The sequence below is a fragment of the Drosophila virilis genome, chromosome 5, assembly GCF_030788295.1.
Source record: "Drosophila virilis strain 15010-1051.87 chromosome 5, Dvir_AGI_RSII-ME, whole genome shotgun sequence".
Taxonomy (NCBI): Eukaryota; Metazoa; Arthropoda; class Insecta; order Diptera; family Drosophilidae; genus Drosophila; species Drosophila virilis.
In genome coordinates this window covers 11,551,291-11,567,500 of record NC_091547.1, presented here as the reverse complement: position 1 = coordinate 11,567,500, position 16,210 = coordinate 11,551,291, and the positions used below count along the sequence as shown (strand labels likewise).

Sequence of the window (16,210 nt, the reverse complement as noted above, 5' to 3'; positions counted from 1 at the left end):
TTATGTTAGAAATATTCTTTAACAAACATTTTTGTGTAATATTTTTGAAATGCTGTTAAATATAACAGTTAACCGCTTATGTTAAGTATTATTTAAAAATATAGTACTTTACAGAATGCTGTAACATGTTTATATTAAACATGTTAATTAACAGCAACATGTCTACGTTATGTTAAACAGTTTATCTCATAACACGCTGTGCTTAAAGAAACATTTTCCTTTATGTTAAGCAACTGTTATGTTATAAACTTACTTTTACAACTGTTAATTTCTGAACAGATAAAAACCACTTACATTTTCCAGCATAATATCAGTCGATGCCAGATCCAGATGCTCCAGCACATTAGGTTGAGCCAGGAAATTGTGCAGATTCTGTAAAAAAATTCGGTTGAATATATTCACCTTCTCATACACAAACTTGCGCCTTCTACTCACGGTTATGTCATCCTTGAGACTGTTACCGCTCAGATCCAGATAGGTGAGCGAATTGGAAATACTTTGATTGAGCGTCAGCGAGTGCGACATCTGATTAACGCCCTTTGAGGTGAGTCCGCAATGGGAGAGCGCCAATTTGCACAGACCCTTCGATACCTTGGCTATGGGCCCAGCCAGATGTATGGCGCCTAATGAAATAAAAGAAGTTGACATTAGTTCTGCGTATTGGTTGGCTTAAAGAGCATCAGTTAATGTAAGAAAAAAGAAAAGAATTTAAATTTGCGTGTGTTTCTTCTATTTGCCAATCGATTATGAAATTTTGAATGTACACAGAGAGCATAAATAGTGAAGCAAGCAACATGGTTATGAATATGGCTATGGATATATATATATATATAAAGAACTCTCATGAATTTACTTAAGTGGCCAAAATTGGGAAACAAGAGATTATAAATCTATGCGGAATTTAAGAGCTATACGAAAAAATATGAAGAATGCTTTTATATGAGCGTATTATCAATATTATTTAAAAAGAAAACAATTATTCATGATGATTTAGCCGAATTTAGTTGGATGAGATGAAAGACTACATCTCTCTCCTCCAAGAGAGAAATGTATCAAAAACTATGAATTCAAATAATTTCTTCTCAATAATGTATAATAAAGAATTATAACTAAATGTTTAAAGCATGGACTATATAATTTATATATAATATAACAATATCTTTCAATAAATTGCTTTTCATTTCACAATCTCAGATTTTCCAATGGCCACTCAAAATGATATCGCATATTGATGAAATGAACAGCGTATAGCATTACGATAACAATAACAACAACAATGTAGAGTAAATATAATTGAATTGTAATCTTGATGAATTTTCTTGTTTGGTTTTGTTTGGTTTTGGCTAAGTACATAAAAATGTGTGTCAAATGGGTTCTGCAAACCTTGTACAATCTTTCCAAGTAGGGCGCACAATGAGCTAGCTCCTACATGCGACAAATGGACACGGATAACGACGCGACAAGAATAACAATAAATATATAGATGGCAATTAAGGAGAGGTTAACAATAAGCACATTGTTCATTTGGTTAGGAGTAAAAGAGTTATTGGATTAATTGGTTTACAGAACACGGAACGCAATGCTGTCGGGGGGGCCTGCACACTCTAGCGGGCGTTGACTGTACACACCTTTATCCTCGATGAGATTGTGACTCAAATCGATGGTACGTATCGCTGGACTGCTGTTGGTAATCACAGATATCGAAAGCTTATTCAAGAAATCCCATCTAAAAAACAGAGAGAAGAGTTTAACATACATAACGCTGGCATATTTCAAAGCTCACCTTAAACCTAAGGACTCCAGATGCAGCTCCTCTAGCCACATGGAGCGCTTGAGCACGTGCAGAATGCGTTCCAGCGTCTCGTGCGAGAGGCGCATGTGCGCCGCCTTTAGGCCACGAAAAAACGTATTATATTCCAGAGCCGAAACAATGGCCATCAAGTCTCTGTGAAAAAGAACAGAAATAAATTAACATGAGCAGTAATATTAACATTCTTCTTAACATTAACATTTGTTTTAACATAGCCGAAACAATGGCCGACAAGTCTCTTTCACAGAGACGAAGAAAATACATTAACATGATCTTAACATTTGTCTTAACATAGTCGGTTTAAAGGACATAAGACTAACGATATTTTGTGTTTTTCTTTTTTAGCTAAAGCCAAAGAGATTATGAACATTCCAGTTTCTTTAATCATAAATCTATTTAGGCATTTGGATGAGCAATTGTCTTGCACTCACTTCGGCTCCAGATGATCGAAATCGCGCAGGTTGAGCAGTCGTGTGTCGTGGGACAAGTAAATGGTGTCCACATCCCAGGCGACCTCCTCGCGATACGGTACACCATGAAAATCGCACATGCAGGCATATTGGGCACTGAAACCGCCGCAGGGACCAACATTGCGCGGATCCGAGGGTCGAAATTCCTCCGAGAATATTGTCTCTCGCTCCGGCGGCTGTATGTCGATCTAACAGGTAGAGAGAGAGAGAGAGAGAGAGAGAGAGATGATTAAAAATAATAGAAAAGATAAGTAAATTATGGACCTAGGCTATGGGAAAATGCGGCTGCCAAAGGGCGTCAACAGCGCAATTAACACTTTAGACTTGCGTGCCGCGCGGCAATTATCTAGACAACTTGTTGGCCATTTGTTGTTGTTGGTATTATTGTTGTTGTCTAAACACAGCTGAACACGCCCAAGACACGAGCTTTGCTCAGTTGAAATGCAAAATTTTTTTTAGCAAATGCAGACAATGTGGGCGCTGCGATGAGTCAAGCTATTTGCATAAGTGCTTGCAGCATAATTTACAGCAACAGCAGCAACTTGAATCATTATAAATGCATTGAATTTTTAAGCTCAACGAATTTTGAGCTTAATTGAGTGTGAGTGTGTGTGTGTGTGCGTGTGTGTGGGTGTTTAGGTGTTTGTCAACAACATTTCACTTCATCTTTCGTTAACAATTTAATCAAATCATTTAAGCGCCCGCCTTGAGTTGATATTTTTGGAGGTTTGTCGGGCTGAATTATAGAAATTGTGATACTCTTAGCACTATTATTTAAAATAAAATATTGAATAAACTTTTATGACTTGCTGTGACAAAAGCTGACTGTGGCCCATTGTGCCTGATAAATATTAAATTAGGCTTTAATTAAAACCAAATCGTGAGTCAGTCGAGCAATCGACTCAGGCACACAACGGGGTCATGCACCCAGGGCACGCCCACACGCCCAACCGCCCTCTCTAAGCCAATTAAACAGTTCGTTAAAAGTTTTATCAACCTGTTTAACAGCTACAAAAGAAGCCCTGCAACGATTTTGATCGATTATCTGCGAAAAACCTAATTGAAAATTCCAATTGAAATATGATTTCTTTCTTTTTGTGAACCAAATTCATCCACATAAAACGTAAATCATATTTGATTGTTCTCACGAACATTGTATTTCAATTTTAGAGAGAATTTCGCTCATGCGTGGCTGAGTCATTTAATCTGTGGCCTTCGTAGTCAAGTAATAAGAAAATAGTTTCTATGGAAATTCGCACATGTCGTAAAAAAAAAAGCACAGAAAAATAAATAAAAACTTGCTGCGAAACTTTCAGTTTACTCTACAAAACAACTAAGTAGAAAAGTAATACGAAAAGTTTTCAGCTTTGCCAAGTAGTTAGTTTATGGATTACAGAAGTAACTAGGGGATTATAGAGTAAAGGTTATATAGAGTATACAAATATATATATATATATATATTGAAGTATATATATATAAAGTATTCTGTAAAGTTTGGGCATATAGAGTGTATATTTCTTATAGAGTATCAAAAGTTAATCTTTCTATTATGCTTATCTGATCTTTCATCTTTCCATATATACCCTATATATCATTTCCTAAGCATGATTTTTATCAATTTAACGAATACATATACTTTGATAGCATTATATATCGTATATAGTATCATATATATAGTATGCTTTAAAGTTTAAGTATATCGAGTATAACCTCCTTTTGATCTCTCAGTATACAGTATACTATATACCCTATAAATCATTTCCTAGCACAAACTCCCTCCCAATTATACAAATGTTTTATTTGCGTGTCCAGTTTTTTTTTTGGTACTTGCCTTTTTGATGATGTATTTGAGAGGAACTGTTGGAAATATTTGCTTAATGGCCGAGGCTAGATCGGTTAGAATGACATCAGCGCTCTGTGAATCGGTGAAGAGAAAAATCATTATAATCATACTATATACGAATATGATAATCGATGCATCATGATATTAGATAGTTTTCTAGGTTTAATTACCGAACTGAAATTGCCCGCATCGCCGGTGGTGACAAACGAATATGGCCGATCGTTGGTCACAATCGAGAAATGTGTTGACTTTTTGCTCTCGACGCCGACAATGTCCAAATAATGGAAATGGCATTCGATCTGCAATAGTAAATCATTTTGCGTAATTATTAAGAGAAGCTGTTTCAAACATTAATTCTTATATAGTTCTATACGCTTACCTTTGTGGGCACCTTGGCGCTGAGCAAATAAATGCGAACGGGCGTAAAAACCTACAAAGGAACAAACAAGTTTTAAATTAAAGAAGATTAAGCTACTTTTCGATCGATCTTTCCTATGTCAGCTAAATGTCATAATTAAGCGATATTGATAAGTTTTTGCTTATATGTAGGAGACGAAGGTTAAACACATATGTAAATGCCTGGTTAGTTCAAGATATCTTTAAAAACAAAAAAGTGTTCCATACAAGAACCTACTGTTCGACCGATCGTTCCTATAGAGACTATATGATATAGTGCTTCGACAAATGTACCAACTACATCAAGAGATTATGCAAAATTTCCAAACAATAACAGACAAAGCGGATCTTGAATATATATACTTCATGGAATCGGATATGTCGCTTTACACATTACACATTGACAGAATTAGAATACCCTCTAAAAGGGTATAATAAGCGAAAGACCTTCCTTATTGAAGCACAACATATCTTAAACTGGATGCAAGTTCCGAAGTTTCGAAGAAACTGTATTGTGCTTTTAGTATAAAGGAATTTGTAACTTATTTAAATAACGTTAATAATTAATTTAAGTGCAAAGGGTTGGGTAATTTCTTATAACGTGTAAACATGCAAGGCAAATGGAAAAAGGGGAGGTCGAGAGAGTGGGGCTGGGGTCGAGTGTTCCTCTTGACGGGCTGCACATTTTCGTGGTATAACTAGAAGCTAATGCAATGAGACTGTTTCCCTAGTGCATGAAAAGCCCCACAAATGGAGAGAGGGGGGCCGTGAGGCGGCGGCTAACTCAATTTTCTTTGACTGCAAAGGAAAACTTTTTGCAGCATTTAATTGGAAATCAAAGTGCGTTCTGTAATTCATTTAGCCACTTGCCACTATTGTAGGGGCTGGTGTGGTATGAGGGGGAGGGGAGGGGGGGGGGGGCGGTAGGTGTTTCCTGCTAAATAACCGTTGTCGGGTCTGGTAATTGGACACTTTGTCTCGGCGACTAAATAAGCGGCTTTTTTGTACGCCTTGGCCCTCGAACTAAATCAATTTTCCAGTCATGTGACTTTTAAACGAGGCGAGAAATTAGCATAAGCCGTGTGGCAGGAGGGGGCTAAGGAGGGGCTAAAACGTCGCTAAGTATGCTATAAAATATCAATTACATTTACAGCTATGTGAAAAGCATCAAAGAAAAGCCCCAATCGGGCAAGCGTGAGCCAAAAGCCAAGCACTTTAAATACTTTCCGCCAGGCAAAGTGTTTGCCTTTAATTGAGTTTTGAGGCCAACTCGATGGACGCAATATCGAAATGCTACCTTTAAGCTGCCAACAGCTGCCAATTAACAGACAGCCAGGTAGATGGTTGAAAGAGTGAGGCGGGACAGAGACTTGTCAGGTGAGTGGCCAAAAGGTATAAAATAAGAAACTAGTTCATACTCCTGGATGAAGAATACTAGGCATGAAGATATGATATATATATGAATGTTGCAGATCCATACAAGAAAAGCTCTATACCTATAGAAGACCATAAGGCCTATAGAACTGGCCCAAAAAAGATTGAGATTTATGTATATTTATTGGATCTGCACTTGCGATTGTAATAAGCCGCACGCTCTACACCAAAAACACCCCATTTGCCAGCCTATTCCAGGGCATTCGCATTTGAATGCAATTTGGCCGGGCAGCCGCAAGCGAATCATCCCAGCGTGCAATTTCATATACAAATCAGAGTCAGGCCCTAAGCCGTGGCAAATCTCGCAAGCTGAAGTGCAGCAGCGGAAGGAGCTGGTGCGGGGGGCAGGGGCAGGGGCAGGGGCAGGCGTGTGCTGAGGAACACCTGAGGCCAATTGCCAATTGGTGGTGGTTGTTGTTGCTGTTGCGGCTTTTGCTCTCGACACTTACCAAGACACGATTCTCCGTTTTATCGCCTTTCGTTTCCAATTTGACCATATACTTGACCAAGATCTTTGTGTGGCGACCCAAAATCGATTTAACGCTTTCTGTCAAACGAAAAAAAAAAGGAAGAAAGAGAAGAAGAGAGAGCGATTATTAGCCGGTTTAATTAGTGCAATTATTATTAGCTGGGTTAATTAAAATCAATTGGCAAAAACAATTAAGCGCATGCACCCAAATTGACATCTGTATATCTGTATCTATATATCTACAACTATATATATATATATACATAGGGTATCTGCACGTAATTGTTGTTATTATTATGCATGCCAATATATTTATTACGAGTGTTATATCATAGATGGGTGACAGCACCTCGTATATTGCCTTTTGCCTTTTCAAACCAAAACACGTAGACACTTTTATGAAGGCAACTGAAATGAAACACAATTTGAAATTTCGCTGAGTTTTGCAGCCTCAGCCCCCTGCCCTCTCTCTCTGCTGTCACCTCAGTTGGCTAAGCCCCAAGCCCCTCTATTTTCATATACATTTCCAGCTACTTAGCACACACTCGCACACACACACACTCGCACACACACACACTCGCACACACAACAATGACGAATTTATTCAAAGTGAGATATTTTCATGTGCATTTGACAATGCCAGCAAAAGCGGGCCGGGGGCGGGGGCGGGGGCGGAGCTAAGGGGTTGCCGGGGGCAACTTGTGGCATAGAATACTTTGATTGTTGTTGTACGAGCATTATGTCATGCGACAGGCATGCCAAATCTCAAGTATGCCCGGATGGCACACAGTCGGACAGACAGGGGTAGGGTGAGGGGTAGGCCACAAGGAGCTTGCCGGTAGGAGAGGCGCAGCAGGGTATCAAATGGGCTATGACTCGTTGTCTGGGCATGTGATCCCCAAGGCAAAGCTGGAAATGAAATGTCAAATATTTTGGCAGCTAACGACAGCTAAACCGTAAACTCAACCGAGCCGTAAAAAATGGTAAACATAATAGAAACTTTAATAAATAAACCAACTAATTAACAAGTTTGATAGTTTGAGCGCAAAGTGGGAATACTTGGGAGAAAACGAAAGAAAACTAAAGAAAAAGAATTTTCGAACCTTTTACAAAGACGTAGAATCCGAATAAAGAAGTTTTCCAGGGGAAAAAAAGTGTTACGCATTGCAAATTGTTAATCAGAGATGAAGAAATAACTGAGCATGAGACATGCGTGCACTATAAGCTCTAGATTCACCATGAATAAACCGTTATTATTCTATATATATATATATATATCTGCATCATGCGATACGTAACTCCCATCTGAGGTTTGATTCTATTATATCAAAACAGAAGTAAAGAAATTGCAATGAATCCATGCTTATTCTCTGCACCCGCTGTACTGCTTCTTCTTCTTCTTTTTCTGCCACGCCCTAGGGATATATTTGCTATGAATCACCCTCAAGGGAACGATATCGTTAACAGCCGAGGGTCTAAAACAAATTTAATGGTTTTCTTTTTCGTTATTTTTACGCCTACAAATTCCTTAAACAAATTTGTGGGCTGAAGGGAAAGTGAAAAAGCAACTACACAGAAATATATGTATATATATATATATATATATATATATATATATAGGTATATAGATGCATGTATGTGTGTAGTTGGCATTGGATTTGCATGGGGCATGCCATAAAAGAGCTGCGGGAGCAATTAGGGCCCTGACCACACTCAATAAACGGCCGCAAATTGTGGCCAAAACGGCAGAGGCAAAGACATTTGACAAACAGGGTTTTGCCTATGGCTGACAACGCGCCTCTAAGTGCCAATTGTGTGTGTTATGAGTAACATGGATTGTTAAGACCTCCAGACACGCACACACGACACACACACACACATACACCTTGTGGCAGGGGCAGAGCCACCCACTGCGGGGCACTTATAACGGCGCCAGCTATTCCAAAGTAAACTAAAACAAGTAACAGGTTCTAGTCGGGAGCTCCCGACTAGGGGATACCCTGCACCCTCTTCTTCCAACATCAAATACATATATATATTCTATTTTAAAATCAACATATCATGTTTCGTGACTCTAGCTATTATTATTTACCAAAATCGGTATAATCATCGAAAATGATCATTGAAAAAACCCTTGCCATTTTGTCGACTTGGTCAAAATTTTGGATTTACTTTTTTTGATGCCAATCGATAGAACTGATCCTTACGAGTTAAAAATGGTATAAAATTCCAAAATATGACATCATTTGACGGAAATATTCGAAAAAATCATCAAAAAGATGGAATTTAGGAACGAATCGGTTTTTTGTCAACAACATTTTTCAACCCATCGATGATTAATTTGTTTGAATGACAATTGATAATAAAGATCCGTACGTATTCAAAAAGGTATAACATTTTAAAATCAGATATTATTTACCCGAGATTATGATTTGGAACCTCGATTTTGAAAAAAAACCTGATGATTTAAGGTCATATCTCATATCTCGCGCGGAGTTATGTCGTTTTGGAACGTCATATCTCCGCGCGGAGCTATGGCGTTTTGGAACGTCATATCTCCGCGCGGAGTTATGTCGTTTTGGAACGTCATATCTCCGCGCGGAGTTATTTCGTTTTGGAACGTCATATCTCCGCGCGGAGCTATGGCGTTTTGGAACGTCATATCTCCGCTTGGAGCTATGTCGTTTTGGAACGTCATATCTCCTCGCGGAGTTATGTCGTTTTGGAACGTCATATCTCCCCTTGGAGTTATGTCATTTTGGAACGTCATATCTCCTCGCGGAGTTATGTCGTTTTGGAACGTCATATCTCCTCGAGGAGCTATTACCCGAGATATTAAAAAAAATCATCGAAAAAGTTTCAATTTTCGCACCGACCTCTATTTGGCCATTTTGCCGATTTGTGTGAAATTTTTGGATTTCCTTTGATGCCAATCGATAGAACTGATCCTTACGAGTCAAAAATGGTATAAAATTCCAAAATCGGACATCATTTGACGGAAATATTCAAAAATCATCAAAAAGATGGAATTTAGGAACGAATCGGTTTTTTGTCAACAACATTTTTCAACCCATCGATGATTAATTTGTTTGAATGACAATTGATAATAAAGATCCGTACGTATTCAAAAAGGTATAACATTTTAAAATCAGATATTATTTACCCGAGATTATGATTTGGAACCTCGATTTTGAAAAAAAACCTGATGATTTAAGGTCATATCTCATATCTCGCGCGGAGTTATGTCGTTTTGGAACGTCATATCTCCGCGCGGAGCTATGGCGTTTTGGAACGTCATATCTCCGCGCGGAGTTATGTCGTTTTGGAACGTCATATCTCCGCGCGGAGCTATGGCGTTTTGGAACGTCATATCTCCGCTTGGAGCTATGTCGTTTTGGAACGTCATATCTCCTCGCGGAGTTATGTCGTTTTGGAACGTCATATCTCCCCTTGGAGTTATGTCATTTTGGAACGTCATATCTCCTCGCGGAGTTATGTCGTTTTGGAACGTCATATCTCCGCGCGGAGTTATGTCGTTTTGGAACGTCATATCTCCGCGCGGAGCTATGGCGTTTTGGAACGTCATATCTCCGCGCGGAGTTATGTCGTTTTGGAACGTCATATCTCCGCGCGGAGCTATGGCGTTTTGGAACGTCATATCTCCGCTTGGAGCTATGTCGTTTTGGAACGTCATATCTCCTCGCGGAGTTATGTCGTTTTGGAACGTCATATCTCCCCTTGGAGTTATGTCATTTTGGAACGTCATATCTCCTCGCGGAGTTATGTCGTTTTGGAACGTCATATCTCCGCGCGGAGTTATGTCGTTTTGGAACGTCATATCTCCGCGCGGAGTTATGTCGTTTTGGAACGTCATATCTCCGCTTGGAGTTATGTCGTTTTGGAACGTCATATCTCCACGCGGAGTTATGTCGTTTTGGAACGTCATATCTCCGCGCGGAGTTCTGTCGTTTTGGAACGTCATATCTCCTCAAGGAGTTATGTCGTTTTGGAACGTCATATCTCCTCGCGGAGCTATTACCCGAGATATTAAAATAAATCATCGAAAAAGTTTCTATTTTCGCACCGACCTCTATTTTGCAATTTTGCCGATTTGTGTGAAATTTTTGGATTTCCTTTTTTTGATGCCAATCGATAGAACTGATCCTTACGAGTCAAAAATGGTATAAAATTCCAAAATCGGACATTATTTGACGGAAATATTCGAAAAAATCATCAAAAAGATGGAATTTACGAACGAATGGGTTTTTTGTCAACAACATTTTTCAACCGTCATATCTCGCGTGGAGTTATGTCGTTTTGGAACGTCATATCTCCGCGCGGAGTTATGTCGTTTTGGAACGTCATATCTCCTCGCGGAGTAATGTCGTTTTGGAACGTCATATCTCCGCGCGGATTGATGTCGTTTTGGGACGTCATATCTCCGCGCGGAGTTATGTCGTTTTGGAACGTCATATCTCCGCGCGGAGTTATGTCGTTTTGGAAAGTCATATCTCCGCGCGGAGTTATGTCGTTTTGGAACGTCATATCTCCGCGCGGAGTTATGTCGTTTTGGAACGTCATATCTCCGCGCGGAGTTATGTCGTTTTGGAACGTCATATCTCCGCGGGGAGTTATGTCGTTTTGGAACGTCATATCTCCGCGCAGAGTTATGTCGTTTTCGAACGTCATATCTCCGCTTGGAGTCATGTCGTTTTGGAACGTCATATCTCCACGCGGAGTTATGTCGTTTTGGAACGTCATATCTCCCCTTGGAGTTATGTCGTTTTGGAACGTCATATCTCCGCGCGGAGTTATGTCGTTTTGGAACGTCATATCTCCGCGCGGAGTTATGTCGTTTTGGAATGTCATATATCCACGCGGAGTTATGTCGTTTTGGAACGTCATATCTCCGCGCGGAGTTATGTCGTTTTGGAACGTCATATCTCCGCGCGGAGTTATGTCGTTTTGGAACGTCATATCTCCGCGCGGAGTTATGTTGTTTTGGAACGTCATATCTCCTCGCGGAGCTATTACCCGAGATATTAAAAAAAATCATCGAAAAAGTTTCGATTTTCGCACCGACCTCTATTTTGCCATTTTGCCGATTTGGATCAAAATTTTGGATTTTCTTTTTTTTTATGCCAATCGATAGAACTGATCCTTACGAGTCAAAAATGGTATAAAATTCCAAAATCGGACATTATTTGAGGGAAATATTCGAAAAAATCATCAAATAGATGGAATTTACGAACGAATCGGTTTTTTGTCAACAACATTTTTCAACCCATCGATGATTAATTTGTTTGAATGCCAATTGATGGTAGGGATCCGTACGCATTCAAAAAGGTACAACATTTTAAAATCAGACCAAATTTCGTCCAAATTTCGCACCGACCTTGATTTTGAAAAAAAAAACCTTTGGAAGGTAATATCTCCGCGCGGAGTTATGTCGTTTTGGAACGTCATATCTCCGCGCGGAGTTATTTCGTTTTGGAACGTCATATCTCCGCGCGGAGTTATGTCGTTTTGGAATGAATGTGTGTTTATACATGTATACAGAACAATGACAATGATAAAGATCGCTAACGTAAACGTGGGGCATAGCCAGCGAAGCGTCCAAGCGGCAACATTGACAGTTAACTGTGAGCCAGAGCAAAACATTTTGGCTGCTGCTGCGGCTGCTGCTCTGCCGGCTGCTTCTCTTAATTGCAGCAGCAGCAAAAAAAAAAATGTGAATGAACTTTGACGCTTTTACAGCTGCTGCGGCTCAAAAGCTCGCTCTTGCGCCGTTCTCTCGTACTCCCTCTAGCACATTAGCACAGTAGCCAGAGCTGATTACTTAGTATGTTTGCTGTTCTGTTCTTGCATGCAAGTGCTCATCGGTCGACACTATGTCAATATCACAATGACACTGTTGATGAGCATACACACGCACACACACACATGCACACAGTGACGCGAGTAAATGTCTGCGGCAATGAAATAGCATTTCTCGTTGGGATGCAATGCAGAACTCTTAATGCTCTGTAAACTAACAGAATGTTATTAAAATGAATTGAATACATTTAAGAACTTTCCGAATTATGTTATTTAAATATGCAATGCGCAGTAAATTAACTTATAAGAATTTTCTTTATAGAAAGTACATAAAAAGTAAGTACAGAAACTAAAACAAGATTTTTATTAATATTTTAAAACGCATTTTATTGCCCCACTTTAGCAAACATTTATGTACTTCACTCGGCATGCCTTGCGGCACGTTTATGATAGCCTCTTTCAAAAGTAAATGCAATAAAGTTTATTATCTCAAACAAGTTTGCAATCACCGACTATTGACAGTGACTGTGACTGCATAATACCCCAGAGTTTAAACATTTCATAAAGCTTACAACTGAATCATGTAATTCAATGTACTTTGAAAGATATTCAATATTCATATAGAGGGATCTGCACGTAATAAAAAGTTAACAAATTGAGTAGTCTTAAAAACTGTCGTAAGCTGTCGCATATTTTCGACATTCCCTTTGGACCCAATGCCAATTTTCGTAATAGTTTTCCTTTAAAAAAAGAGTTCTTTGTAAGCAACAAAACAGTTTTTGTACTATAAAAGATTGGAACGTAAACAGATTTGACATCAAAATAGCTGTTATTCGCTGAACTTTTACTGTTATTCTGTATATGTATGCATGTATATATACATTTGTCTGGCCCGCGAGATTTTATTAGTCATTTGGCAAACAGACATTTCCCCAATACAAAAATGTACCCTACAGCAATTACGTTGGCCATGCTCCCATACGAGCTCATAATTACCTGTGCAGCCGTCTCGCAGTCTCGACTTCATTTCCGCTTAAAGGAAATTTAACTTTAATTGCGAACTGTGGTCAATTTCGGTTTGGTTCGGTGCGACGTTTTGATAAGACGCAGGTCAAGCGCGACAATGAAACGATACCTTTTCGATACTTTATCTTTTGTGTGGGGTCAAAGAACCGATGCTGCAGCAAGCTCGAAATAAGTTTTTCTCATCTGGATAGCATATTTTGCCAGCTTAACAACATTGACAGCATGCCAAGTGAGCGGGGAAGAGGGGGGGAAAGCACACGATAAGTGTGACCCAATTTGGAGAAGTTTTGTTGCTGCTGCTGTTGCTATATATACATATACACATATACATGTGTGTGTGTGTATATATTTTTGCAGAGATTACACGAGTTCAAAATACTCAGCTACAAGTGCAGCTGTGGGCGTGTCTCTGGCTGTGTGTGTGTGTGTCGCCGTGTCTGAGCCTTTTATTAAAACACTTGTGTGTGTGTGTGTGTGTAGTTAGTTGATTGTGCGCTCTTTTTGTTGCATCTAGATACACACTCGCAAATGCGAACGTGTCGTGTTAGCAGCACAAAGGCTGTCAAAACTCAGTGGAGAACTAAATGAATATGAACAGTTTGACAGCAACTGCACGCAATGCCATAGAAAAGCAAATGCTTACATGGTTCTATAAACATGTATGCCAAGTCAAGCTTAAAAGCTTCTTGTTTGCAAAGGATTAGGCACAGCGCAGCCCAAATATAGACACGATTACTCACACATAAACACCTACAAATAATTGTGAGCACACACACACACACTAACAAACACTCGCATACACACAGTATTCTTACAAGTACGTATTTGAAGTCAAAAAGAATGCGACAATCGCTGTCAATCTTTGCAAAAACAACAAACAATGGGCAAGGCCTCTGCCGCAGCTGCTTATGCTAACGGTACAAAGCTGTAGCTGTAGCTGAAGCCAAGCGCAGCAGCAGCAGCAGCAGCAGAAACAGCACAAAAGAAAGTTAAACGAAGATTTTTATTTTCGTTTTCTTTACACACAACTTTGTGATTACTTTACGTTATGTTAATTATATTTGCACAATGGGCCAGCGGGGGTGAGAGAGAGCGAGGAAGTGGGAGAGAGTGGGCGGCAGGCAGACAGACAACAGACAACAGACCGACTGGCGGCTATTGCCATTTACTTTCGCGCATTATTAACAGCTGTCATTGTTTTTGCCGCTGTTAACATGGACAGAGACAGCTGTGCGCTTGCCGCCTCTGTTAAGACTGTAAACAATTAACTGACCCTGAAGATGTTAAGCACAGCAGAGACGCTGTTAAATTGTTTGCTTTTGTTCTAATTGCTGTAGATCTATTTTAAGCTGCCTTTGTAAATTCCAGTCTTCAATTTATATGACCTCAAAACGCAGCTATTTTTTGTGCGAATTCGGACGTTGAGCTTTCAAGCCACGGACACATTGTTCAAAATTATGACGAGCCATAGAAAGCGACAGGTTATCCACATGCTCTCTCGCACACTCTCACCCACTCTCTAACCATCATTTTTTTTCTCTTCCTATCTAACAAATACAAAAGTGGAGCACAGCAGTGCGGCTGGCCAGCAGCGGGTCAGGGATGCGGCTGAGTGAGCACTGCAGCAGGCAGGCGTGCCTCATTAACGTCACTTGTTGTTTTTGTTAGATGACACAATTTCACCCGACCTCAAAATAGAGCACAGCACACGAGCTTTTTTTAGAGTTTAACTTTTTTTTTGTATATATATATATATATATATATATTATTTTGGTGTTGGTGTCAATTCTGCGCGCTTTTGTGTCGCTTCTTTTAAGCCGAGATGCTGTCAAACGGGTTCTCAGTTCCCCACCAACTTTCAATCCAGCCAAATTGTCGCGGCGAATGCAAAATGTGTGCATGTGTGTGTGTGTGTGTGTGTGTGTGTGTGTGTGTGTGTGTATGTTTGTGTTAATGAGACGCAAGATGCAGGCAGGATAACTGGAAATGGAGCAAGACGGGAAACTGGCACAAACACGCTCAACAAAGAGAGTATACGAAAGAGAGAGAGAGAGAGAGAGAGAGAGTAAAAGTAACTGTGGGAGAGGCTGGTTAGCTTTTAGCACTAATTGCATACAATTTGCCATTAGTTGCATTGCAAATGAGCAAACGTTTAATTGGCAGCATGAATTATTGAGCGGGTGCATTTATTGGCCAGCAAGTGGGTCATTCAGGGGTCACACTCACACACACACACACACACACACAACTCTCTTGGCCTTCACTGGCCGAGCCCATCCAATAAATTTCCATAGTTTTGCATTTTTGGCTGGAAGGCAGACCCAATAAAAAAGAAGTGGATTCATTAATTTTGGACAAACTCGTTTTTTTTCCTATTGCCACAGAGTTGTGGCAAATATCTGTGTGAATCAAATGCGAACTTCGAGTCAATTTTACAATTAGAAAAAACTAAAAAAGCTACTCAAGAGTTTAATAATCAAACGGGTAGTTTGCAATTAAGCAATTTTTTTTTTATTATAAAAAGTTCAATGTGTAGAACCCGACAAAAACAGTTATAAACTGTCTAAGCAAGTTGGGTTATCTAATTCACAATATACTAGTTGATTGTTTGCGTATAAGAGCTGCGTATAAGCATGAGAATAACTGTAAAAAAGGGAAGTGTGACCAGCAATTAGCAATAAATCAGCCAGCCAAGCATAAGAGTGACCATAGCAGACAATAACTATTGCAGCGATAACTAAATTTTAAATTTATAAATAAAAACATAGAGGAAAAGGTATTTAGCATCTACATAAATGAATTGGGCAACACTGATAAGACTTATACGATTTGGCGCATGAGAAAAAAAAAAAAAACAATAATTAGTGCTGTAAAATGTTGAACAAGTCAATTTCCGTTGAAAAGAGGTGCAGCAGCAGCAGCAGCAGCAGCGCCGGACGTTTGTT

The 16,210-nt window shown here is 39.5% G+C and overlaps 1 protein-coding gene across 7 annotated transcripts in view; it reads right to left on the bottom strand.

Moving 5' to 3' along the window:
* LRR (Leucine-rich repeat) overlaps positions 1-16,210 on the bottom strand; it is a 28,122-nt gene that overhangs the window by 7,516 nt on the left and 4,396 nt on the right. For 5 of the 7 annotated variants that reach the window (XM_070210290.1, XM_070210292.1, XM_070210288.1 and 2 more), the window contains exons 2-11: positions 6,403-6,500; positions 4,503-4,553; positions 4,294-4,422; positions 4,112-4,195; positions 2,242-2,468; positions 1,784-1,945; positions 1,629-1,726; positions 1,384-1,425; positions 436-623; positions 295-372 (exon numbers count right to left, since the gene is read on the bottom strand). In XM_070210290.1, the coding sequence (XP_070066391.1) occupies positions 295-372; positions 436-623; positions 1,384-1,425; positions 1,629-1,726; positions 1,784-1,945; positions 2,242-2,468; positions 4,112-4,195; positions 4,294-4,422; positions 4,503-4,553; positions 6,403-6,500 (1,157 nt within the window). The remainder of the gene's footprint in view (positions 1-294; positions 373-435; positions 624-1,383; positions 1,426-1,628; positions 1,727-1,783; positions 1,946-2,241; positions 2,469-4,111; positions 4,196-4,293; positions 4,423-4,502; positions 4,554-6,402; positions 6,501-16,210) is intronic. The other 2 variants (XM_015173751.3, XM_015173749.3) reach the window with 1 other exon arrangement.